The 25,211-nt window shown below is 37.9% G+C and overlaps 1 protein-coding gene across 2 annotated transcripts in view; it reads left to right on the top strand.

The window, feature by feature from the left end:
- LOC105471312 (tripartite motif containing 24) overlaps window positions 1–25,211 on the top strand; it is a 124,196-nt gene that overhangs the window by 50,086 nt on the left and 48,899 nt on the right. For both annotated transcript variants that reach the window (XM_011723738.3, XM_011723737.3), the window contains exons 3-7: window positions 6,637–6,784; window positions 10,612–10,744; window positions 17,022–17,138; window positions 20,835–20,949; window positions 24,123–24,269. In XM_011723738.3, coding sequence (XP_011722040.1) covers window positions 6,637–6,784; window positions 10,612–10,744; window positions 17,022–17,138; window positions 20,835–20,949; window positions 24,123–24,269 — 660 coding nt within the window. The remainder of the gene's footprint in view (window positions 1–6,636; window positions 6,785–10,611; window positions 10,745–17,021; window positions 17,139–20,834; window positions 20,950–24,122; window positions 24,270–25,211) is intronic.

Below are 25,211 nucleotides of genomic sequence, written 5' to 3'. Positions count from 1 at the left end.
CACGCCTGGCAGAGACTGTATCTTTAAAAGAAAGTATAAGTATATATTGACTTTTTTTTTGTATTTTGAGATGGAGTTTTGCTCTTGTTGTCCAAGCTGGAGTGCAATGGTGTGATCTCGGTTCACCGCAACCTCCGCCTCCTAGGTTCAAGCGATTCTCCTGCCTCAGTCTCTCGAGTAGCTGGGATTACAGGCATGTGCCACCACTCCCAGCTTATTTTGTATTTTTGGTAGAGACGGGGTTTCTCCGTGTTGGTCAAGCTGGTCTTGAACTCTCGACCTCAGGTGATCTGCCTGCCTCGGCCTCCTAAAGTGATAGGATTACAGGCATGAGCCACCACACCCGGCCTATATTGACTTTTTGTTTGTTTGTTTGTTTGTTTTTGAGACAAGAGTCTTGCTCTGTCACCCAGGCTGGAGTGCAGTGGCATGATCTCAGCTCACTGCAACCTCCGCCTCCCGGGTTCAAGCGATTCTCCTGCCTCAGCCTCCTGAGTAGCTGGGATTACAGGTGCTCACCACCATGCCCTGCTAATTTTTGTATTTTTAGTAGAGACGAGGTTTTACCATGTTGGCCAGGCTGGTCTCAAACTCCTAACCTCAAGTTATCTGCCCTCCTCAGCCTCCCAAAGTGCTGGGATTACAGGTGTGAGCCACTGCACCCAGCCAAAATGTTGGTTCTTAATTGCATTGATGTAATTTGTTTTCTCTAGGAAAAAAAGTTTATAGGTATGTATAATATACATGTAACATATATTATATGCATAATTTATATGCATAATATGTAATATAGTCTTGGTGCAATTAGGAATCATTTTACTTCTTAAAATAAGGCCAGGTATGGTGGCTTATGCCTGTAATCCCAATACTTTGTGAGGCCGAGGCAGGTGGATCACAAGGTCAGGAGTTTGAGAGCAGCCTGGCCAATATGGTGAAAGCCTGTCTCTACTAAAAATACAAAAACATTAGCCAGTCGTGGTGGCACCTACTTGGGAGGCTCAGGCAGGAAAATTGCTTGAACCCAGAGGCGGGAGTTGCAGTGAGCCAAGATTGCACCACAGCACTCCAGCCTGGGTGACAGAGCAAGACTCTGTCTCAAAAAAAAGAAAAAAGAAAAGAAATAAAGAATTATAGACTAGATACAAGATTTTCTGAAAAGATACAAATACAATTCTTAAAGTATCACAGAGGTAGCAACTTTGAGAAGCAGCTGAGGGAACAAATGCAAAAGGATGGAATTATTAAAAGATAAAAGCTCAGAGGAAAGGCCTTGTGGAACTTAAACACCTGAGAAGGAAGTGCATCTTGGCTGGTGATGGGGTCTAGGTGTTTGACTTCGGACTCAGACTTCTGACGGGCAGAAGCAGTGTTGCTGGCATCTCTGAAGTGGATTACAGTAAAGCTGGTCCTACAAATATTGGAAAGTCTGCAAACTGGAGCTAGCTCCAGTATAGGAAGGAACTGCTGCAGCTGGGATGAAGCTGCATCACTGGTGTGATACTCACAGAAATTACATGCAGATAGGAAGAAAAGAGGAAGCTGACTATGAGAATCAAGTACCTTCTTCTGACGTTGCATTCTCCCTCCAGCATTACCCGTTGTTAGACTCGAATGTGAAACCAGCTTGTGAAGCATAAATGTTGCTTTCTGAATAAGAGTTTATAGTAGAGTGGAGTTGGAGCTGAAAATAGAAGTTGTAGAGTGTTTGTATCAAAACAGAAAGCAAGGAAGACAGTAGTTATATGTATGCACTGGAGATATTCAATCAAATCATGTGTTTTTGTTGTTGTTGTTTTGTTTTTTTTTTTAAGAGAAGGAGTTTCACTCTGTTGCCCAGGCTGGAATGCAGTGGCATGATCTTGGCTCTCTGCAACCTCCACCTCCTGGGTTCAAGCAATTCTCCTGCATCAGCCCTCCAGAGTAGCTGGGACTACAGGCGCACACTGCCACATCCGGCATTCCACCTGCCGTGGCCTCCCAAAGTGCTAGGATTACAGGTGTTAGCCACTGTGCCCAGCCAGCCAAATCATGTTTTAAAGTTACCTGAAATAAATAAATCTTCTCTGTGCAGTTAAGCCACCCACTTGATTAGGCAGGTTCATTTATTAAATTTTGCTTTTGACATTTAGGAATTTAAATGTTTAAAATATTGCATAACTACATATAAAACATTCATGTCGTTTGAAAAGAAAATCTATAAACTTCTATCCCTGTCTTGTCTACCCATCTACCTTATTTCTTCCCAACCTCGTAGGTAACTATTTAATCTCTTTTATGGATTATCCTTCCTTTTTAAATATTATGTTAATATACAATTTAAAAGTAAACTATCCCATTCCATCCCATCTGTATTAGTCTGTTTTTGCATTGCTATAAAGAAATACCTGAGACTGGGTAATTTATAAAGAAAAGAGGTTTAATTGGCTCACGGTTTCACTGGCTGTACAGGAAGCATGATGCTGGCATCTGCTAAGCTTCTGGGGAAGCCTCAGGAAACTTACAATCATGGTGGAAGGCAAAGGGGCAGCACGCTTGTCTTACATGTGGCCAAAGCAGGAGCCAAAAGAGGGTGGGAGGTGCCACACCCTCCCTCCCTCCCTCCCTCCCTCCCTCCCTCCCTTCCTTCCTTCCTTCCTTCCTTCCTTCCTTCCTTCCTTCCTTCCTTCCTTCCTTCCTTCCTTCCTTCCCTCCTTCCTTCCCCTCCCCTCCCCTCCCCTCCCCTCTCCTCCTCTCCTCTCCCCAGATGGAGTTTCGGTCTTGTTGTCCAAGCAGGAGTGCAATGGCCAATCTCAGCTCACTGCAACCTCCACCTCCCAGGTTCAAGCAATTCTGCTGCCTCAGCCTCCCAAGTAGCTGGGATTACAGGTGTGCGCCACCATGCCCAGCTAATTTTTTGTATTTTTAGTAAAAACGGTGTTTCACCATGTTAGCCAAGCTGGTCTCAAACTCCTGACCTCAGGTGATCGGCCTGCCTCAGCCTCCCAAAGTGCTGGTATTACAGGTGTGAACCACCGCGCCCGGCCATGCCACACACTTTTAAATGAACACATCTCCATGTGAACTCACTACTATGAGAACAGCACCAAGGGGGATATCCACCCCCATGATACAGTCACTTCCCATCAGGTCCGACCTCCAACATTGGGGATTACAATTCTACATGAAATTTGGTCAGGGACACAGATCTAAACCATATCATTCTACCCCAGCCCCTCCCAAATCTTATGTCCTTCTCACATTTCAAAACACAATCATGCCTCCCAACAGTCACCCAGAGTCTTAACCATTTCAGCATTAACTCAAAAAGTCCTAAGTCTCATATTTGAGATGAGAAGACAAGGCAAGTCTTTTCTCCCTGTGAGCCTGTAAAGTCAAAAACATGTTACGTTACTTGCAAGATACATTGTGGGTACAGGCATTGGGTAAATACTCCCATTCCAAAATGGAGAAATCGGCCAAAAGAAAGGGGCTGCAGGCTTTGTGCAAGTCCAAAACCCAGCAGCACGGTCATTAAATCTTAAGGCTCCAAAATAATCTCCTTTGACTTCACATCTCTCATCCAGGACACACTGGTACAAGGGGTGGGCTCCCAAAGCCTTGGGCAGCTGTACTTAACACCTGTGGCTTTGCAGGGTTCAGCCCCCACAGCTGTTCTCACAGGCTGCTCTCATGGGTTGACACTGAGTATCTGTGACTTTTCCAGACTGAAGGTGCAAGCTGCTGGTGGATCTGCCCTCCTGGGTTCTGGAGGACAGTGGCACTCTTCTCACAGCTCCACTTGGGAGGACCCCAGTGGGGACTCTGTGTGGGTGCTCCAGCCCCACATTTCTCCTCTGCACTGCCCACGTAGAGGTTCTCTGTGAAGGCTCTGCCCCTGCAGCAGGCTTCTGCTTGGACATCCAGGCCTTTCTGTAAATCTTCTGAAATCTAAGCAGAGAGAGGTTCCCAAATCTCACCTCTTGGATTCTGTGTACCTGTAGGCTTAACAGCATGTGGAAGCTGCCAAGGCTTATGTCTTGCATCCTGTGAAGCAGCGGCCTGAGCTATATCTGGGCCTCTTTGAGCCATGGCTGGAACTGGAGAGGCTAGGATACAGGGAGCAGTGTCCTGAGGCTTCTCAGGGGAGTGAGCCCTTGAGCCTGGCCTGGCCTGCAGAACCATTCAGTCCTTCTAGGCCTCTGGGCCTGTGACAAGAGTGGCTGCTCAGAATGTCTCTGAAATGCCTTCAAGGCTTTCCCCCTACCCCCAGTTTCTGCAGCCTTCTTGAATTCTTCCCCCGAAAATGGGCTTTTCTTTTCTACCACATGGCCAAGCTGCAAATTTTCCAAACATTTATACTCTGCTTCCCTTTTAAATATATAAGTTCCAACTTCAGGTCATTTCTTTGCTCATGCATATGAGCATAGGTTGTTAGAAGCAGCCAGATCACATCTTGAACACTTTGCTGCTTAGAAATTTCATCCACCAGATACTCTTAAATCATCTCTCAAATTCAGAGTTCCACAGATCCCTAGAGCAGGGGCACAGTCCAACCGAGCTCTTTGCCAAGGTGTAACAAAAGTGACCTTTGCTGCATTTCCCAATAAGTTTATTTCCATCTGTGACCTCCTCAACCTGGACTTCATTGTCCATATTACTATCAGCATTTTGGTCATAACAATTTAACAAATCTCCAGGACAAAATTTTTGTCACCTTCCTGCCTTTTTCTGTGCCCTCCAAGCTGTTTGAAATTCTGCCCCTTACGCAGTTCCAAAGCTGCTTCTACATTTTAAGGTATCTTTATAGCAGTGCCCCACTCCTCAGTCTCACTTTGCTATAAAGAAATATCTGAGACTGGGTAACTTATAAAGAAAAGAGGTTTAATTGGCCCATGGTTCTGCAGGCTGTACAGGAAGCATTATGCATCTGCTCAGCTTACAATCATGGCAGAAGGTGAAGAGAGCAGGCTCATCCACATGGATGGAGCAGGAGCGAAAAAGAGAGAGTGGGGAGGCACCACACACTTAACTAGATCTCGTGAGAACTCAATCACTATCATGAGAACAGCACCAAGGGGTAAATCACTCCTGTGATCCACCCACCTCCCAGCAGGCCCCACCTCCAACATTGGGGATTACAGTTCAGCATGAGTTTTGGGCAGGCACACAGATCCAAACCATATTACCATCTTTCTTGAATAAGCAGTAGCATTACACACACATGCTTTTCCTGTTTTATTTTACTTTATGTACTAGTAATCTCTCCTGAGTGGTGTAAATAGAAATTACTTATTTCTTTTTATAGCTTACTGTGGAGATTAAATTTTAGATTACATCCTTTTAGAGATGCTATGTGAGGCTAAGCAAGTAGATGAGATCAATCCCTATAATAAAAAACTACAGAATCAGAGGAAGAAGGGTGGGATCCAGTGACAGTCAGGCTATCTGATAGGAGGATTGGCAGGTATTAAGGAATTCACATGATTTCTAGGAAGCAGGAGTCAGTGGTATCAAGTGATGTTAGAAAGATTGAAGATGATAAGACCAGAGAAAAGGTAGATTTTGGTTTATGGACCTATCAGGTATTTGGAATTTGGTTAGTGTCAACGACTGAGTGAAGTGGAAAAAATTTTTGCTGTCAAACCTGTTCTCATCTCCACATCCCACTTCCAGCAACCCTCACCAAAGCCACTGAAAAATCCTCCTAGCTTGTCATTATACAGAAACGCTTTTGCTCCTTTTGTAATTTGTTCTCTATATTGTAGCCATTGTGACATAAAAATTCAAATCTGGCCATGTCACTTTCTTAAAAGCTTTTAATAGACTTATTTGGACAAACACCAAAATTGTCTTGTGACTCCACTTAATCTGGCCCCTGTCTCTTGTCCTAGCTTCTCTTGCCAGTCTTCCCCTCAGTCGCACCACTTCAGTCATACTTGCCTTCGTTCAGTTCTTTGAACCTGCTTGCTCTTCTTGCCTGGGACTTTTTCTACATGCTGTTCTCTCTTCCTAGAAGTAAAAGCCTTCACTGGGTAATCCCTCTTCATGCTTTCCCTAGCCTTCCAACCCCACTAAAATGAGATCCATTTCTTCATCATACGTTCTTACAACTTTCCGTATATTTCCTTTATGGTAATTATCAGTTTGTAGTTATATATTGATATGCTTATTCTAATAATGTGCATCTGCCTCACATTTAATCTTCACAACTACTCAGTAATATCTGTATCATTACCCTCATATTAAAGATGAGTATTCTATGTAACCTGCCCAAGACCACTGAGCTAGTAAGTGAGGGAACTGGGATTTGAACCTGCAATATTTATAAGACTGTAGTTATCATATGGGCAGGGACCGTGTTTGCTTTTCCTGACTGTTCTGTTCTCACACCTAGCATAATGTTTGGGAAACACCTAGTTGAAATATTTGGGATGCTGAATTAAGGAGAAAATGTACTTATATTCTTGTCTCTGCACAGTATTTTCATTTCATATGTGTATAATGTAACACACTATGTCAGTTTAAAATTTCCCAACACCATTAGGAGGCTAACTGATTTAGCCTGATATGGTTGGTGTATCATGTATATATAGCTCGTGATGGGACCAGCTTTTCATTTTCTCAAAAATTCATGTGCCATGGTTCTTTTATTGTCAGGTGTGTACAAGCTGTGAGGACAACGCCGAAGCTAATGGGTTTTGTGTAGAGTGTGTTGAATGGCTCTGCAAGACGTGTATCAGAGCTCATCAGAGGGTAAAGTTCACAAAAGACCATACTGTCAGACAGAAAGAGGAAGTATCTCCAGGTAATACATGAGTTATTTTCTTTTTTTTTCTTCTATCTTTCCCCGTCTTTTCTTCCTTCCTGTATTGACTTGTTTTGACACTTTTATTTTGATAAGTATTAAATATATACTCTTAAGTAAAAGAGTTTTATATTATAATTGAAATTTAAATACTTAAAAATGTTGGAAAATGTGAATAGATGTAGAACCCTGTTTTACATTCATACTGCATGTCCTCCTGCTTCTATAAATGTCTTCAACTGGTGTGAATATAGAACAAATGGAGAAAAAAATTGCTTTTTCTTATTTTTCTTTTATCTCTAAGGTAACAACAAAGAGTGGGCTTAAATATTTTATAACTCTTTTTCTTTTGATATTCTTGTTGCAAACCTGCATCATGATTATTTGTCTGATATGTGGATAGCCAGAGAGGCTTTTTTATGTAATTATTATTTCTGGTTTTATTGTCTTGTTTTTAATGTACAGTTCACTCATATGTTTTTTATTTGGTAAAATACATGCAACATAAAATTTGTCATTTTAACTATTAAATGTACAATTCATTGGCATTTATTACATTTACGCGTTGTGCAAGCATCATTACTATTTTCAAAACTTGTTTATCACCCCAATCGGCATCTTTGTACCCTTTAAGTAATAACTCCAATTTTCTGGCTGGACGCATTGGCTCATGCCTGTAATCCCAGCACTTTGGGAGGCTGAGGCGGGTGGATCACGAGATCAGGAGATCGAGACCATCCTAGCTAACACGGTGAAACCCCATCACTACTAAAAACGTACAAAAAATTAGCCAGCCATGGTGGTGGGCGCTTGTAGTCCCAGCTACTCGGGAGGCTGAGGCTGGAGAATGGCATGAACCTGGGAGGTGGAGCTTGCAGTCAGATCGCGCCACTGCACTCCAGCCTGGGTGACAGAGCGAGACTCCGTCTCAAAAGAAAAAAAAAAAAAAATAACTCCGTTTTTCTTCCCCTAGCTCCTGGTAACTTCAAACCTATTTTCTTTTTTGTGAGACTGAGTCTTGCTTTGTCACGCAGGCTAGCTGTAGTGCAGTGGCGTGATCTCAGTTCACTGCAACCTCTGCTACCTGGGTTCATGCTATTCTCCTGCCTGTAACTGGGATTACAGGTGTGCGCCACCATGCGTGGCTAATTTTTGTATTTGTAGTAGACACGGGGTTTTACCATGTTGGCCAGGCTGGTCTCGAGCTCCTGACCTCAAGTGATCCGCCAGCCTTGGCCTCCCAAACTACTGGGATTACAAACATGAGCCACTACACCCAGCCTTTATTTTCTGTCTCTATAAATTTGCTGATTCTGGATATTTCACACAAGTGGAATCACATGGTATTTGTTCTTTGATATCTAACTTATTTTACTTAGCGTAATATTTTAAGGATTCATCCATGTAATAGCATGTATCAAAATGTAGCAAAACCTTTTTTTTGTGTGTTTGTTGTTTGAGACTAGTGAAAGACTTGGTATAATCCCAGCACTTTGGGAGGCCGAAGTGGGATGATTGCCTGAGCCCAGGAGTTCTAGACCAGCCTTGGCAACATGGCGAAACCCTATCTACAAAAAAAAAGAAAATTAGCTGGGCGTGATAGTACATGCCTGTAATCCCAACAACCTGGGAGATGAGATGGTGGGAGGACCGCTTGAACCAAGGAGCTCGAGGCTGCAGTGACCTGTGATCATTGCCATTACACTCCGCTTGCATGACAGTATGAGATCCTGTCTCAAAAAAAAAAGAAAGAATTGCATTGCTGGAGTTAATCCCATATTTCATCTTGATGTGTTGTGCTTTTAATATAATATATTACCGATTTTCTCTATCTGGTTATTTTCATTTTCATTCTGAATTCTACGTGTTTACATATTTGTATCTTCAAAAATACTTCTTGAATTTATTTATCTAATTATCAGTTTTATATGTTTTAGTTCATTAATTTTATCTGTAATTCCTCTCAGGTTACCTTAGGGTTTTTGCGTGTGTGTTTTGTTTTGTTTTGTTTCTTGAGACAGAATCTCACTCCATGACCCAGGCTGGAGTGCAGTGATGCGATCTCGGTTCACTGCAAGCTCCACCTCCCGGGTTCAAGCAATTCTCCTGCTTCAGCCTCCCAAGTGCCTGGGATTATGTAATCTCTGTGCCACCATGCCTGGCTAATTTTTGTATTTTTAGTAGAGATGGGGTTTCACCATGTTGGCCAGGCTGGTCTGGAACTCCTGACCTCAAGTGATCCACCCGCCTTGGGCTCCCAGAGTGCTGGGATTACAGATGTGAGCCACCATGCCTGGTATAGGCCAGCATACTAGTTTGTCAGTTTTGACACTATTGACATTTTGAGCTAGATAATTCTTTATTGCTGGGGACTGATTTGTGCATTATTAAAAAAAAGAAATGTAAATGGCTAATTACTGAACATTGTTTCATTTCAGTTATTAAAGAAATGCATTCTAGGATAGTGACGTATGTGTCTTCTCTCTTTCTCTCTTTCTGTCTCTTGCATTTATTAAATTGTCAAAGATGAAAAATTTTGAGAGTTCCCCCTGTTAATATGGTTAATAGCCACTCTACACTGGTTGGAGTACAAATTGGCACAATTATTTAGCTTTTCTCTGTATGAATTACCCTTTAACAATTCTACCACTAGGAATTTATCTTGTGGAAACATTTAAATGATTTATAATTTTCATATGTTTATTTCAGCATTATTTGCAGTACTGAAAAATGAATAACTTACAAATATCCTTAGCAAGCGGTATAGTGTTTTATCTATTTTGTGAAATACTATACAGTTAATAAATAAGAAATGAGGTGGAAATATATACTAATACAGAAAGGCATCTAAGGTAGAGTTAAGTGAGAAAAAAAATCTTTAAAAGACAATATATGTACTGCCATTTATTGTTTTATAAAATGTAACACTGCCCTATACTATATGTACTTCCATACTTAGAAAAACAACCAGAGGAATGCACACCAGGTTATTAATAGTAATAATCTCTGGAGGTAAGATTATTTCTGAAATGTTTGGATTTTGCCTTTAATTGTTAGTAAGATAACTGAGGTTTACTATTTAACCATATTTATTCATATTCTGATTTTTTTCACTTAACATGACATAAACATTTTCCAGTTTTATCCCCACACTGGAAAACTAGAGTGTAATAATGAAAATATTATTATTTCTGTGTTAATGGGTATCCTCTGTTAGGATTTTTACAAAAGTAGGTTATTTGACTACTCCTTTTAGACATTTTTATTATATTTTCTTTCTCCCTCCCTCTCTTTCCATCTCTTTCTCTGCCTCTCTGTCTCTGTCTATGAGGTCTTACAATGTTCCCAGGCTGGACTCAAACTCTTGGTGCTCAAGCAACTGATCCTCTCAACTCAGCTTCCTGAATAGCTGAGACTACAGGCATGGGCCACTGTGCCCTGCTGGATTTTCCAAATTGCATTTTCAAAAAATCTCCTCCCATATTTGGGATAGAAGACATCCAGGTGGTTCATACTCATTTACCAGGGCTGTCTTCTTAAGGCTTTTTAATGCAATAAAACATATTTTTAACTACACACTTAGTTCTTTCATTTACTTCTGAATTAATTTTAATTTCTTCCTGGAAAATGAAAAGATTATTTGCTTTTTTTCCTGAAATGCTGACAATATGTGATATCTTAATATCTGTAATTCTTAGTGAAAGTTATGGTATAGGTGAAGCTGTAGTGTTTATATCAATACATGTGAATTCAAATGGGCAATCGAATAATTATTTACTATTCAATTATGTTCATTTTCTTCTCTCTGTCTCCCATTGTTTCTGCAGAGGCAGTTGGTGTCACCAGCCAGCGACCGGTGTTTTGTCCTTTTCATAAAAAGGAGCAGTTGAAGCTGTACTGTGAAACATGTGACAAACTGACATGTCGAGACTGTCAGTTATTAGAGCATAAAGAGCATAGGTACCAGCATCTTTGGTTACGTATATAGATTCATATGCAGCTTTAGAGGACTAAAGGACTGCTGCCAACCCTCATCAAATGGCAGTCTGCAAATAGGTTTTGTGTAACCAGCAGTATGCTGGCCTATACCAGGGTTTATCAATTTTGACACTACTGACGTTTTGGGCCAGGTAATTCTTTATTGTTGAGGACTGATCTGTGTGTTATATGGTGGTTAGCATCCTTGACCTCTACCAACTAGTTGCCAGTAGCAACCCTCTAACCCTCCCCAGTTGTGACAACAAAATGTGGCTCCAGACATTGGCAACATCCTATGGAGCAAAATCATCCTGAATTGAGAACACTGGCCAACACCCTGTTTAAAAATATATAGAACTAGTTGCCAGCATTGTAAAATGGGGAGATTTTACATTTTTTAAATATCTAGATTTTTGGCTTTTTTGAGAAAATGGAAGCTCTTCTAGCCCTGGGTCTGTATACATTCATGTCAACAACATTTGAGGCATGCCTTTTCCAATTCATTATAGTTCCTAGCAAAGCTGACTTTTAAATCTCATCTCAACAATCATTCAGGTCAGCAACAGATGATTTAGACAGTAAGATTCAAATCGATACAAAATATAATTGCTTATGATGGTCTAGGCTCCTGATACTGGCAGACTGGATAATTTGGACCAACAGTGAGAATGACTAGAAAACCTGCACAAAATACAGAAATTATCTATATGAAATGCTAGAGCTAATAAAATAGTAAAGCATTATTGGACAGGATTGGGTTGGAGCTGGGGCTAAGGATGGCGGGGGCCTTTTACTCCCCTTGAGGTATTTGCCTAGAGATGAGGAGTAATTTTAATAGGCTCACAGAGCTGAGAAATCACGGCCTGGAGTGCAAGGATCATGCATGGTCAATGTGTCTCCTTGTCTTGAGTTGGTACCCTGAAAGTCTACACTATTACAGTAAAGATAAATTAGCTAGTAAGTAGTTCCTCACAGGGACTAAAGCTCAGCACTTAAAATTGGATTAAAGTGAAGTCATATCGCTGGCTCCTCAAGTTTCCTGGTAGAATCAAATGTAAATCCTTACCAGAAAGACAAAGAAGACATCTAGGCCTCCAACTTAGTCAATAATGAATTTTGGAAAAACGATATTCACAGAATTAGAAATAACCAGGTTTGTTAGGAGATTAGACAATGTGAACATAGTGAGACCCCATCCCAACAAAACATTTGCTGGGCACAGTGGTATGTGCTTGTATTCCTAGCTACTTGAGAGACTGAGGTGCTCCCACCTGAGCTCCCGGGATTGCTTGAGCCCAGGAGTTCAAGGCTGCAGTGATAGTGCCACCGCACTCCAGCCTAAGTGAAAGGATGAGACCCTGTCTTTAAAAAAGAAAGAAAGAAAGAAAACCCTGAAAATTACGGTATCTGAAATTAACTCAGTAGAAGGGCTTAAGAACAGATTTGGCATAGCATGAAATGAGAATTAATGAGCTAGAAGAAAATTAAGAAAATATCCAGAAAGAAGCATCATCAACAAGAGGAGGATGAAAAGTAGAAGACATTGAAGATCTAATATGGATGTAATTGCAGTCCAAGAAGGATGGAAAGTACAGAGAATGGGAAGGAAGCAATATCTGAAGACAGAATGTAATGGCTGAGAACTTTCAGAAGCTGACGAAAGGCATTTAGCCTATATTTAAGAAGTTTCACAAACCTCTAGCAGGATAATTAAGAAAGTAATATTTTTAAAGTGCAAAAATAAAGTAACTTTCAAATCTAAAATTCTGTACCCAGTAAGCATATTCTTTAAATATGAAGGTGGATGAAAAATGTTTCAGGCAAAATACACTGGGAGAGCATATCCCTGATAAACTCTCACTTAAAGTACCTCTTAGCAGAAGAAAAATAATAGAAGATACAGAAAGGAATATGGAGCAATTAAAATAATAGGTATGAGTAAATCTAAATGAATGTTGACTTAGGAAACAGTATCTTTTTGGTGTGGTATGTGTATATGTATATCACATAGCAGTAAATGTGCTAAAAGGGTATGGAATTTATGTTCTAAGGTCCGTGCATAGTCTAGGAAGAGGGTAAAAAGTACAAATATTAGATGATATGTAAATATCTGTTTTTGTAATGTCTAGAGTAGTCACTAAAAGAATAATAAGTACATATAATTACCAAGGTGTGGAGAGTTGTGGGAATGTGGAATAATCAGTATAAACAAAGGCCAAAAAAGTGAGAAAAAGAAATAAAGAACAGATGGAATATAATGAGGCCTTGGTAAGTTGGTAGATCTACAAATATACTATAATTATACTAAATGTGAACAGACAAAATGTTCCAAATTATAAGACAGGTTTCAGACTGGATAAGAAGGAAAATAGAAAAATGTGCTATTTTCTTTTTATGAGAAATATCTAAAAAACTCAATATATAAAAGACTTAATGGGAAAAGACACACCATATAAATACTAACCAGAGGCAAAATGGCATAGTAGACAAAATCCATTATTTGAGATAAAGAGGGACACTTTGTAAGGATGAAAGACTCTCTTCATCTAAAAGATATGAGTTGTAAATTTATACAGGTTATAAACTTACAAAAAAATGACAGAACTTCAAACTAATAGAAAACTCCATAGTCACAGTGGAAAATCTTACCACTTTACGCAATAATCGAAGCCGAGTAGTGTGGCAGGTACCTGTAAGTGCTAGCTACCTAGCTACTCAGGAAACTGAGGTGGGAGGATGGCTGAAGTCCAGGAGTTTGAGTTCAGCCTGGGCAACATAGCAAGACCTATCTCTAAAAAATAAATAAGTAAATAAACAACACAATAAGCAGACTAAAAAATCAGTAAAGATAGAGAAATAAGGGCCAAGCATGGTGGCTCGCACAAATAAATACATACACACATACATAACTGACAAAACAAACAGACTAAAAAATCAGTAAAGATAAATAAGGGCTGGGCACGGTGGTTCACACCTGTAATCCCAGCTACTCGGGAGGCTTAGGCAAGATAATTGCTGGAACCTGGGAGGTGGAGGTTGCAGTGAACAGAGATGGCACCATTGCACCCTGGCCTAGGTGACAAAAGCAAAACTCCATCTCAAAAAAAAAAAGATAAATAAGATTGAATAACACAATTAACATAACGTCGTATGGACATTATGGAACACTGTACCCCAAAATATACATTCTTACAATAAAATATTTTTAACTGACCATATGCTAAAGTCTTAAATTTGGAAAGATTGAAAGATACTATATATTTGGAAATGAAATTCTTGTGATAACTAAAGTCTGCTGATACATGATCCTGGAATTCTGGTTTAAAGGAAAAAAGTATTTAGAAGACATTATTGAGTCAAATGATACAAGTAAGAAGCATGGTCTATAGGTTAAAGTACTGTAACAAGGTCAGTTTTTTTTTTTTAACTTTGCTATGAATACATAAGAAAATCCTTGTTTTTAGGAAATGCACACTTAATTTATTAAAGGGTTAAAGGGCTATGAGGAGGCAAACTAAAAAATTGATTAATCTGTGTAAGGAGATATATGATCTCTATATACTTGGAAATTTAACTTTGAAATTATTATAAAATAAGCAGTTTAATACATTTAAATCATCAACAAGGAATTCCAGTAGATATTAGAAAACATTTTGATTTGAATAGTAGTGAAAATATCAGTCAATCAAGCCTTGAGGTTTTTCTTTTTAATAACTGAAGCCATATTTGGAGGACAGTTTATATTATTAAATGCATATGTTGTATGTTAAGGATAAAGTCAATTCACTAAACATTTATTGCAGTTTAGGAAAAGTAGCAGATTAAACCCAAAGTAAGTGTGTTTTAAAAGAAACATAATAAAGACAAGTGTAGAAATAGTCAAAGCCAAAAATTCAGTCTTTCAAAAGACTACTAAATAATCAACAATTCTCTGTACGAGTGATTGAGAGAGCAGGCCCAAATAACCACTACCAGGAGTAGGAAAGTGGCGTTACTCCATATTTCAAATGTTATAATGAAAATTTTTACATGATATTGGAAAACTCTTAGAAAATGAAGTTTTTACCAAAACTTACGCTAAATACAATAGAAAGAATAGTCCTTTAATGTTCATTCATAATTTAAAACCTTCCCACAAAGAAAATTACACATGCAAATGACACCAATAAATGTACCACATAGTTAAGGTAAAAATAGCCCCTTTTGGCCTGGCGCGGTGGCTCACACCTGTAATCCCAGCACTTTGGGAGGCCAAGGCGGGCAGATCACAAGGTCAGGAGATCGAGACCATCCTGGCTAACATGGTGAAACCCCGTCTCTACTAAAAATACAAAAAATTAGCCAGGCGTGGTGGCCGGCGCCTGTTGTCCCAGCTACTCGGGAGGCTGAGGCAGGCAAATGAACCCGGGAGGCGGAGCTTGCAGTGAGCCAAGATTGCGCCACTGCACTCCAGCCTGGGCTACAGAGCGAGACTCCGTCTCAAAAAACAAACAAAGGCCGGGCGCGGTGGCTCACGCCTGTAATCCCAGCACTTTGGGAGGCCGAGGCGGGCGGATCACAAGGTCAGGAGATCGAGACCACGGTGAAACCCCGTCTCTACTAAAAAAATACAAAAAATTAGCCGGGCGCGGTGGCGGGCGCCTATAGTCCCAGCTACTCGGGAGGCTGAGGCAGGAGAATGTCCTGAACCCAGGAGACGGAGCTTGCAGTGAGCCGAGATCGTGCCACTGCACTCCAGCCTGGGGGACAGAGCGAGACTCTGTCTCAAAAAAAAACAAAAACAAAAACAAAAAAGCCCCTTTCTTATACAGACTTGTCCGGAGAGTGGCAAAAAAAATGAATTCTTTCCAACTTGTTATATGAAGCCAGCATAACTTTTACACCAAAACTGACAAGGAATAGAAATGAAAAATTACAGGCCAGTTTCACCCATGAAATGAATGTGAAAATTCCAAGAAATGGAAAATAAGTAGAAAACAGATGATTTGAGAGGAGGGAAAAACTTGCCTTAAATCTCGTAGTATTGTCATTTTTGGACAGTGTAATCACAACCAATTTGGCCTCATTTTGGGGATACAAAATTCATTTAACATGCCAAAATCATTGATGCTAAAACCTTTCATGTCATATTAAAAGAATAAAGGAAAAAGTATATGCCTATCTCAATAGAAGCAGTAGAAACATTCCATAAAAATTAAATATACCTTCCTAACATCTTAGCAAACTAGAAATAAAAAAAGAATTTCCTAAGCCTGATAAAGATTATTTATGGAAAGTAGAAAACATACTTAATATTGGAATATTGAAAGTCTTTGCATTGAGATGAGGAACAACATAAGGGTGACCATTTTGACCATTTCATGTAACCTTATATTAAATAAGTGTAGTAAAGAAAAAGTTTACTAAGATAAAAAAAACTTGAGTTGCCTATGAAAGTGTTTGAAATGTTATTATTCACAGATATGATTATGTACAAAGGAAATCCAATGTAATTATTAACTGGGTATCCCCTTTTTCTAACTGGCAACCCTATTTAATTACATGTAAACATTTAAAATCACATTATATAAAATATGTTAATTTAGAAATATTGTATTTTGTACATTTTATAGGAAAACTTAAATAAAACTCTTGATATGTATCTTCTATATCATTGCCTTTCTATCTTCTCTAGAACTTCTCTTCAGTTATCAAACATAGTCTGGCAAAGTAAATGATCTTTCCTCACTTTCAAATTGGAAACTTTTTAAAGTGCTATATCTTATTATACTGTTGCTTAAAGTTTTATCACAAGGCATAACGTCTAGAATTTTGCCCTTCTCTCTCTGTATTTATCCCAATTTTTCTTTGTGGCCCCTAGAACATAACTACCTATTATTTAAAAATGGTCTTTTGAAATGTTTGTTTTCAGCAGGCTTGCATAATGTAGAAATTACAATATAGTTAATAAGTCAGATTATATATCATTGACTATTTTTTGCCAAGTCCACCAAGTGAAAGTGAACTCTGTAAGCTTATAAAACTGAATGATGGATGCACGTGGTTCTCAAACTTTCAAACTATTTACGTGTCCATAATCTTTCTTGAAGGATAATTTGAGAGGTGGGGAAAACTTGCTTTATTAGGGATACATTTGATGTTTTAAAAGATTGTTATATAAATTCTTTATAATCCTATTTTATGTTTTTATCAGTCTTTTTATTCTTGGACTTTTCCTCATTATATGTTTTTATATGAAATAATTTGCTTATTTCTTCAGGTATCAATTTATAGAAGAAGCTTTTCAGAATCAGAAAGTGATCATAGATACACTAATCACCAAACTGATGGAAAAAACAAAATACATAAAATTCACAGGAAATCAGATCCAAAACAGGTAATTTTATGGTATTATATAATCATTTTTATATAATTTGTGAAGTATATTCACTTTTAGAACATTTTCCTTAACTCACAGTTAAGTAATAAGTTATTAGATGACAGCAATAACACATGGTTGATAAGACTTTCCCAGAAACTTAGTTGGAAAGCATTCTTTTCTGCTGTAAAATTTCAAAACTCATATGATAATAAACTACATTTAGTATTTTGATAGCTCATTTATCTAATAGGTATTGATAACTTATTATCACTTATTTTCCAATTTTAAAGAAATACCAAGATTTAAATGCAAAACCAACCATTTTGTGCCAGTATTGTAAAATATTTAACACTTGAATGAACCCTGAATTGTTATTTTAAGGTTTGCTGAAATTTGAGATGCCTGCCTTATGCTGTGATTTTTTAAAACTGCAAACAGGTGGAAATTTTAAGACACTAGGATACAGGGATTGTTAAACTGTTCCACACACTTTTTACTTCTTGCCTGATAAAATGCTTACTTAAACAATTACTTATTATGCCTTTTGTCCTGGTAAGAAAATCATCAACTGTCCAAAGTCTTAGACATCAGTGACTGGGGAGAACCACTAACCTCCGTGGAGCAGGGGCAGCTGAAGGTGTTGTCTAACCCCTTTTTAAATCCCATGTAGGGCACATACTGACATTTAATTTATACACCTATGAAATCCCATGACCTCTTCTGTTGTTTCACACACAAAAGAAATGTCACTGCCTACATAAGTCAAGAAATGTTCATTAGAATGAGCCAGAGTAAAAGAGACCTCACAGAGAATTTAAATGTTTTCCCATGTATCAGTTGTGTCAGCCTTTAAGACAGTCATCAATCTGTTACTATCATTTTGGAACACAACTGGGGGTGAAGCATTTGGAAATTTTTTAAGGTAATGAATTCCCTGTATTACCTGATTTCCTTAAAAGAGATTTTTAAACATAATTTTACTATTTCTTGATGCCCCAGCATCATTATTGTATCTATTTATTATTATGCATTATGTTGTATGTCTTTTAGTTTTTCTCGTTATCAGCTCTCATTTGTTTTTACCCCTCTCCTTTTTTTTTTTTTTTTTTGAGACAGAGTCTCACTCTGTCACCCAAGCTGGAGTGCAGTGGTGCGATCTCAGTTCACTGCAACCTCTGCCTCCTGGGTTCAAGCAATCTTCCTGCCTCAGCCTCCCAGGTAGCTGGGATTACAGGTGCCCACCACTGTGCCCAGCTAATTTTTGTATCTTTAGTAGAGATGGGGTTTCACCATGTTGGCCAGCCTGGTCTCGAACTACTGACCTCAGGTGATCTGCCACCTCATTCTCCCAAAGTTCTGGGATTACAGGTGTGAGCCACCATACCCGGCCCTCTTTTTACCTTTCTCTTTGACACAACTATAGTTAATGAAATACTATTTCCTTTATTTACCATATTCTAATCAGAATAGTATATTTTGCCAAGTAGAATAATTGGTGGGTTTAAAATTTTTTTATTCTGAGTAATTGAAAATTTGTAATGAATATTTATTGAATGAATGAAGAGAGATAATTATAGGCATTTCTACCATCTAGTGGCAAAAGGTAGCAATTGTAAAATAATTAATTTTAAATTAAAGATCTGCCCTTAATGAAATTTATCCCTTTGACTTTTTTCTTACTGTTTCACTGAGCATATGGTTTGAGTTATGGTCAAAGTTTACATTTTTTTAATGTATGGATGTCAATTTCTCCCACTATCATTTGTTGAAAAAACTGTTTCTCTGTGGGATTATTATTCTGTTCCATTGTGTTTTTCTCATTGCTAGTACTTCACTTTCATGATCTTGATCATCGTAGCTTTTTATAGTAAGTCTTAAGATAGTGTTCTTCAAATTTGTTCTTTTATTTTTGTAAAGTGATTTGTGCTTTATTTCTTCTACAAAATTATAACATTGTGTGTAACAATTTTGATTTCTGAATTGAGGCAAAAATTAAAGAATCTTTGTTAAGTGCAAATTGCTTATATATCTTTATAACCTATCTGATTATAAAAGGGTACATTTATTAGAGTAACTGATATTCATTTTTATGCATTTGCCCCCATGCCACTGTTTTTCCCTTATTCATCCTATTCTACCATCATGAATACTTAAATGAGTTTTTTGAGATTGGTTGCTTCTCAGGCTTATCTGGTTCCCTTGATCCTGTAGTAATGTTGATGTCAAACAATTATCTTGAAGAATTTCCAGCAGGAAATAAAGTTTCTGCCAGTTTGAAGTTTTGGAGGGTAACTATGGGAGAAGCTTGCAGAAGAAATTAAGCTTTTAATTTAATCTCACAAAGTTTGGCGGATGCTCTGTTATTTTCTATAACATTCTGGTGTGGTACCGTATGTTTTTCTTTCTGTAAGAGTGTTGCGGGAATCAGGAGACTGGAGAGACCAGTAGGTAGAGCAGGAGGATTTTATTGAGTGTACTCAGACCCAGCGGATTAACAGCCAAAGACTGGGCCTAGAACAAAGACCGGACTTGGCTTTTATACACAATTCTAAAAGAGGGTGGGCTACTTTGAAACAAGCTTACAGTGGCGTGAAGCATAGTGGCACAAAAGCTCAGGTACAGAAGCAGAACAAAGGCAGTTAATCATACTTTGACAGGTTCATAACTCAGACTTACATATGATTCTTGCTATGCGGCTTAGATGGCTGTTACCTAGGGTTGCTCTAGTGCCTTGCACGGACTTATCTCATAACCTTCACTATGGTGTCTGGATGGCTACAATCCAGGCCCGCTCAGGCATGTCTCATGACCTTCGCTGAGCTGCTTAGATAAAACAATACTTAAAGTTACTAGTTATAGAAAACAGGAATCAATAAACTCATAAGTTTACTCATACCATAGGAGAAAGGAAAATAAAGAAAATTTGTTTTTTTCTTCTCCCCATGTTGAGGGAGTGCTGGGAGAGTCTTCAGAGCACATTCCTTTGAGCCCTAGTTTCTTAGATAATATTATCAAGACTTTCCTGGGTCTGGGCTGTGCCTATTTCTGCCTCTGGGATGAGTCAGCCTAATACAGGAAAGCTTGTTTTTCAAACTTGCTTTTCTCTTTTTAATTTTATTTTTCTTTTTTTCTTTAATTTCCCACCTCAAGAGAGGTATGTAGTTGATAAAACATGGTTATTTGGCTGCTAATTTTGCAAAGAATGGGTTAAGTAGCAAACTAGTATTTTTGTCTTTTTCTTCTTAGGTGTGTGAATACTGTAGCAGTTAAGATTACTAAGAAAAGAGTATCACATGTACACTTTTCTAGCTTTTGGTTGCAATTAATATAGTAGAACTTGTTCAGAATCATGGTTTATAAATCCTTTTTAGTCCACCACCATCCCCCATCCTTTTAGGTAGAGCATTGATTTTCCTGGGTGTCATCATAATTTTTCCAAACTGTATTTTCTTAAAATGTACTCATTCTTTTCTAACTCTATATATTTTTAAGATTCAAGACTTAATTTTAAGATTAAGTGGTGATATCTTTCAGAAGAATTATATTTCTGCTGTCTCATCTTCAAGACAGTCAATTTAAAGTGAAGGACTTAGAAATAGCAGAGCTTCTAAGGGCTGAAAACATTTTGGTCTAATGTAGACATTAAAACATCAATTTTAAATATTATACAAAAAAATCTGCCTTATGTTTTTTCCCCCTTTTAATTTTCAGAATTATTGAAGTAAATCAAAATCAAAAGCAGGTGGAACAGGATATTAAAGTTGCTATATTTACATTGATGGTAGAAATAAATAAAAAAGGAAAAGCTCTACTGCATCAGTTAGAGGTAAGTGACTGCCCATGGGATAGTATATTGATTCAACATAGTATTTCCTAAAGTACTGTGAAGTAGAAATCATAGTGCTTTTAATATAATTGTTTCATTTATGATTCAATACTTTTTTTCCCCACTCCCAAGTTTTCCTTTGCTGGATTTTGTATTGTAGCTGACAATTTAAAACTTTATAATACACTGTGAATGTCTGACGACTGATTGTTTTCTTTATAGCACAAATTATAATGCCTTGCTTGTAGGAGGATCTCTGAATGTTAAACAGATGAGTTATTTTTGAGATTAACTGAAGTGACAACTTTGCATCTTAAGGAGGTTTAGTGGAGCGAAATTTTCTAGAAAGATACACTTCAGTTTAGTTCTCAAGTATATATATTCAACCCTGTGAGAAGTTAGGTGAAAGAGTACGGCTAGCCCTGCCCTCAACATTTTATAATTCTAATTGCGAGAGCAGCACTTGGGGAGATATGCCCAAGGCACTTAGTTGTTTCTCACTGCAGGTAAGAAAAACATTACTATCTTCCTCAGCTTTTTAAAACTCATGAAGGTCAAGATCCAAACTTGTTGTTTTTCGTTCAAATAATAGAAAGTTGTAACACCTACATGATACATTAATCTATAATATTAATTGCATGGTTTTTAGGTATTCCTTTAGTATGTTGACATAGAAAGCATATTGATACAGTAAAGAAGCAAATGAGAAAAAAATAAAAGAATCCTAATGTTTGAAGATTTGAGGAAAAAATAAGACTTCTAGAAATAATTTAGATAATCTTCTTTATGTCATAGTTTGCCAAATTATAAGGTTTCTGTCAGAAAGTTCTATCCCTTCTGGGAAAGCATGGTCATTCCTGTGTATTACCAGCTGTACAGGAAACAAAGACTAAAATAATTCTCTATTCTTTTGGAAATGTGGTTATTTAATGAGGAAGTATTTTGGGCAGGAAGAATCAGACCCCATTTATAGTAACTATTTGTTCAAGGTCTGTGACTTAAAAAAAAAAATTTTTTTTTAAGTAGAAATTTAAGTTTCTAAAACTGCTTAAAATCAAATATCACTTTGATTTGCTTTCCCAGATACTACTAGTGCATACATTACTATGTCTGTGTTTTCAAACTTGACTGTGTACATCAGAATCACTTGAAGAGCTTTACAAAGAAAATGACCAGACTTGCAAATATGTAAGAATGAACCTGGTCAGTATATATCTACTGATGACCAGGTTCATTCTTAAAAAATAATTTTTTTTTGAGACACGGTCTCGCTCTATTGCCCAGATGGAAGTGCAATAGCATGAATCACGGCTCATCACAGCCTCCACCTCCTGGGCTCAGGTGATCCTCTCATCACAGCCTCTCAAGTAATTAGGACTACAAGTGTATGCCACCATGCCTGGCTAATTTTTTTTTTTTTTTTTTTTGAGATAGGGGGTTTTGACACGTTGGCTCAGGCTGGTCTCAAACTCCTGGGCTCAGGCAGTCTGCCTGCCTCAGCCTTCCAAAGTACTGACATTACAGGTATGAACTACCCCACCTCCCCCACCCGGCTTTTTTTTTTGAGACAGTGTTTTACTTTGTTCTCCAAGCTTGAATGCAGTGGTGTTTTCACTGTAGCATTGACCTCCCGAGCTTGAGCAATCTTCCCACCTCAGCCTCCTGAGTAGCTGTGCAACCACATCTGACTAATTTTTTATTTTTGTAGAGATGAAGTCTCACTCTACTGAATTTTCTTATTTTACTTTTTAAAGACAAGGTCTCAGTTTGTCATCTAGGCTCGAGTGTAGTGGTATGGCCTTGGCTCACCGTAGCCTCAAACTCCTGGGAAACTGGGACTACAAGCAATCCTCCTGACTGAGCCTCCTGAGAAGCTGGGACTACAAGGCATGTGCTGCCACTCCTGGCTAATTTTTTTTTTTTTTTTTTTTGTAAAGATACGGTCTCGCTATGTTGCCCAGGCTGGTTGGAGTCCCTTTTAAAGGCAAATAAACATAACCCCTTTTATCTGTTAAGACTCATAAGAAATTGGCTGAAATAGATATTTAGGATAGAAGGCCAAAAAACCAGGGCTTCTGATTCTTAATTCTCAACCTCTTCAAAGTAAACAATTTCTATTCCTACTAGAATGTTTCCAAAGAAACACTTAATACATTTTTAGAGGTCAAAAATAGCCTACTAGGCAAATTACTGTCTCTCTGAACTTAAATTACATATGGCAGAGTCATTGGCTGTTACCAGTCCCTCAGACAGACAACTGCAATGTCCCCCTTAACTCAGTGTAGCTCAAGTGTATTTTCCAAATCTGGAACTGACTAGGGCCAGGATCTGGGTTCACTTTTTATTGAGAATGTAAGTCCATGTTGTAGTACAGCAATTTTAGTTTTAAACTTTTCTAATTTATCTGAGACAGTAGAAAGTCCTGTTCTCCTTTTTCCTTGCTAGATCTAGGATGAGGTTTTTGGATAGGAACCTTTAAAATACCCAAGTTCAGTGTGCTCTACTTTTGATTATCTGCCTTCTCTAAGGAAAGTACATACATACTTCCCTTAGAGAAATCTGTATTATTTTATGTAGCTTTTCTTAAAGTGCATTGGCACAATCGTGCATCTGTTGGCTCCCATGTTAATTCTCAATAGACAGAAATAATGTGATGCCTTTTAAAAAAATTACCACATACAAAGGATAAGTGTCATCTACAACACAGCATGACTCTGTTTTGCACAAACTACTTGCAATTGCAACTGTGAAGTAGAATCCCTAAAAGGTGAAATCATATGATTGAGTAAATTACGTGATTGAGTTACTTTACAGGTTTGCTGGATAGTACATCTGTCTTATTTGTGAATGTTGAATTTCATAGGCTTTTACTGTATTATAGCTAATCTATCCTTTTTTATGTATTGTAAGATGAACGAACAGAGTTAACTCCCAGAATACGTAAGGCCCCTGATCCAGGGTCTTGAGGGCTGAGGGGCCACATTTGGGATGCAGTTTTTTGCTATAGTGAAAATGATCCTTTGTACTAATAGGGAAAACACTAAGAGTATTTTTAGTTTCAGTAAATTGAGTACTTAGAGATTGTAGTTATTCTAATTTGTTTACCTGGAAATGACCATTAAAGTCTATATTACGTGCTGATACTAATTTTGAAATTATTTTCTTGTTTTCAGAGCCTTGCAAAGGACCATCGCATGAAACTTATGCAACAACAACAGGAAGTGGCTGGACTTTCTAAACAATTGGAGCATGTCATGCATTTTTCTAAATGGGCAGTTTCCAGTGGCAGCAGCACAGCATTACTTTATAGCAAACGACTGGTAAGATAAAGTATGCTATTTAATATACTGTATAAATGCACAGTAAAACAATGGAGCCATTGTAATGCTTAAAATTTATTCTGCTTGTGCGTTAATGCTTTTTACCTATTTCTAATATTTATCAAAATATTTTGGTTTAAATATTTTTACCTGGCATAATTTGGGTGTACTTTCAGTTTTAATTTGTCATGAATTCCTTCTTTGTTCTTTCCAAGTATTCACTGTCTTAATAGCAATTGAACTTGATACCAAAAATAAGGACGATAGTGAACATTTTCTGATTACCTATAGTGTGCCAGGTACTAATTCTAAGAATTTCCATGTAATATATAAACTTTTACATTATTCTTATGAGATACACCTATTCACCTCCATTGTACACATGATGAAACTAAGGCATGTGATTATGTAACATGTCTAACATCACACAATAAGAGGTATAGCCAGGGTTTATAATATGATCTCAGACATGACCTGAGCCTGTGTTATTGTTGGTGCTACACGGCAATCTATGGTGTTGGATGTTTTTGCCACAGAAAAATAGCTCTGTGATTTGGTGAACTATTTGACACTGGTCTAGAACCTTGCTACTTAACATGTGACTACCACATCACTTGAGGATCTGGTCAGGAGGTCTGGGGTGGGGCTTGTGAATTTCTAACAAGCTTGCAACTGACGCTGATGCTACTTGGTCTGTGGGCTGTGCTTTGAGTAACAAAGATATAGAAGACATTTAGCTACATTCTTTAAAATTCCTGCTTTACATTCATCTTATTAAAGATTCAACAGAGATTTATATTTCAAAGTATACTATAAACCGTAGGTTCAGTTCCAGACTATTGCAATAAAGCAAATATCATAATAAGCCTAGCCATACAGTTTTGTTTTTAAGTTTTCCAGTGCATATAACTGTGCAATAGTATTATGTTTTAAAAAAAACAA

Source organism: Macaca nemestrina, chromosome 4, assembly GCF_043159975.1.
Source record: "Macaca nemestrina isolate mMacNem1 chromosome 4, mMacNem.hap1, whole genome shotgun sequence".
Taxonomy (NCBI): domain Eukaryota; kingdom Metazoa; phylum Chordata; class Mammalia; order Primates; family Cercopithecidae; genus Macaca; species Macaca nemestrina.
Note: the sequence above shows the minus strand (reverse complement) of the source record. Positions and strands in the feature narration are given on the sequence as shown.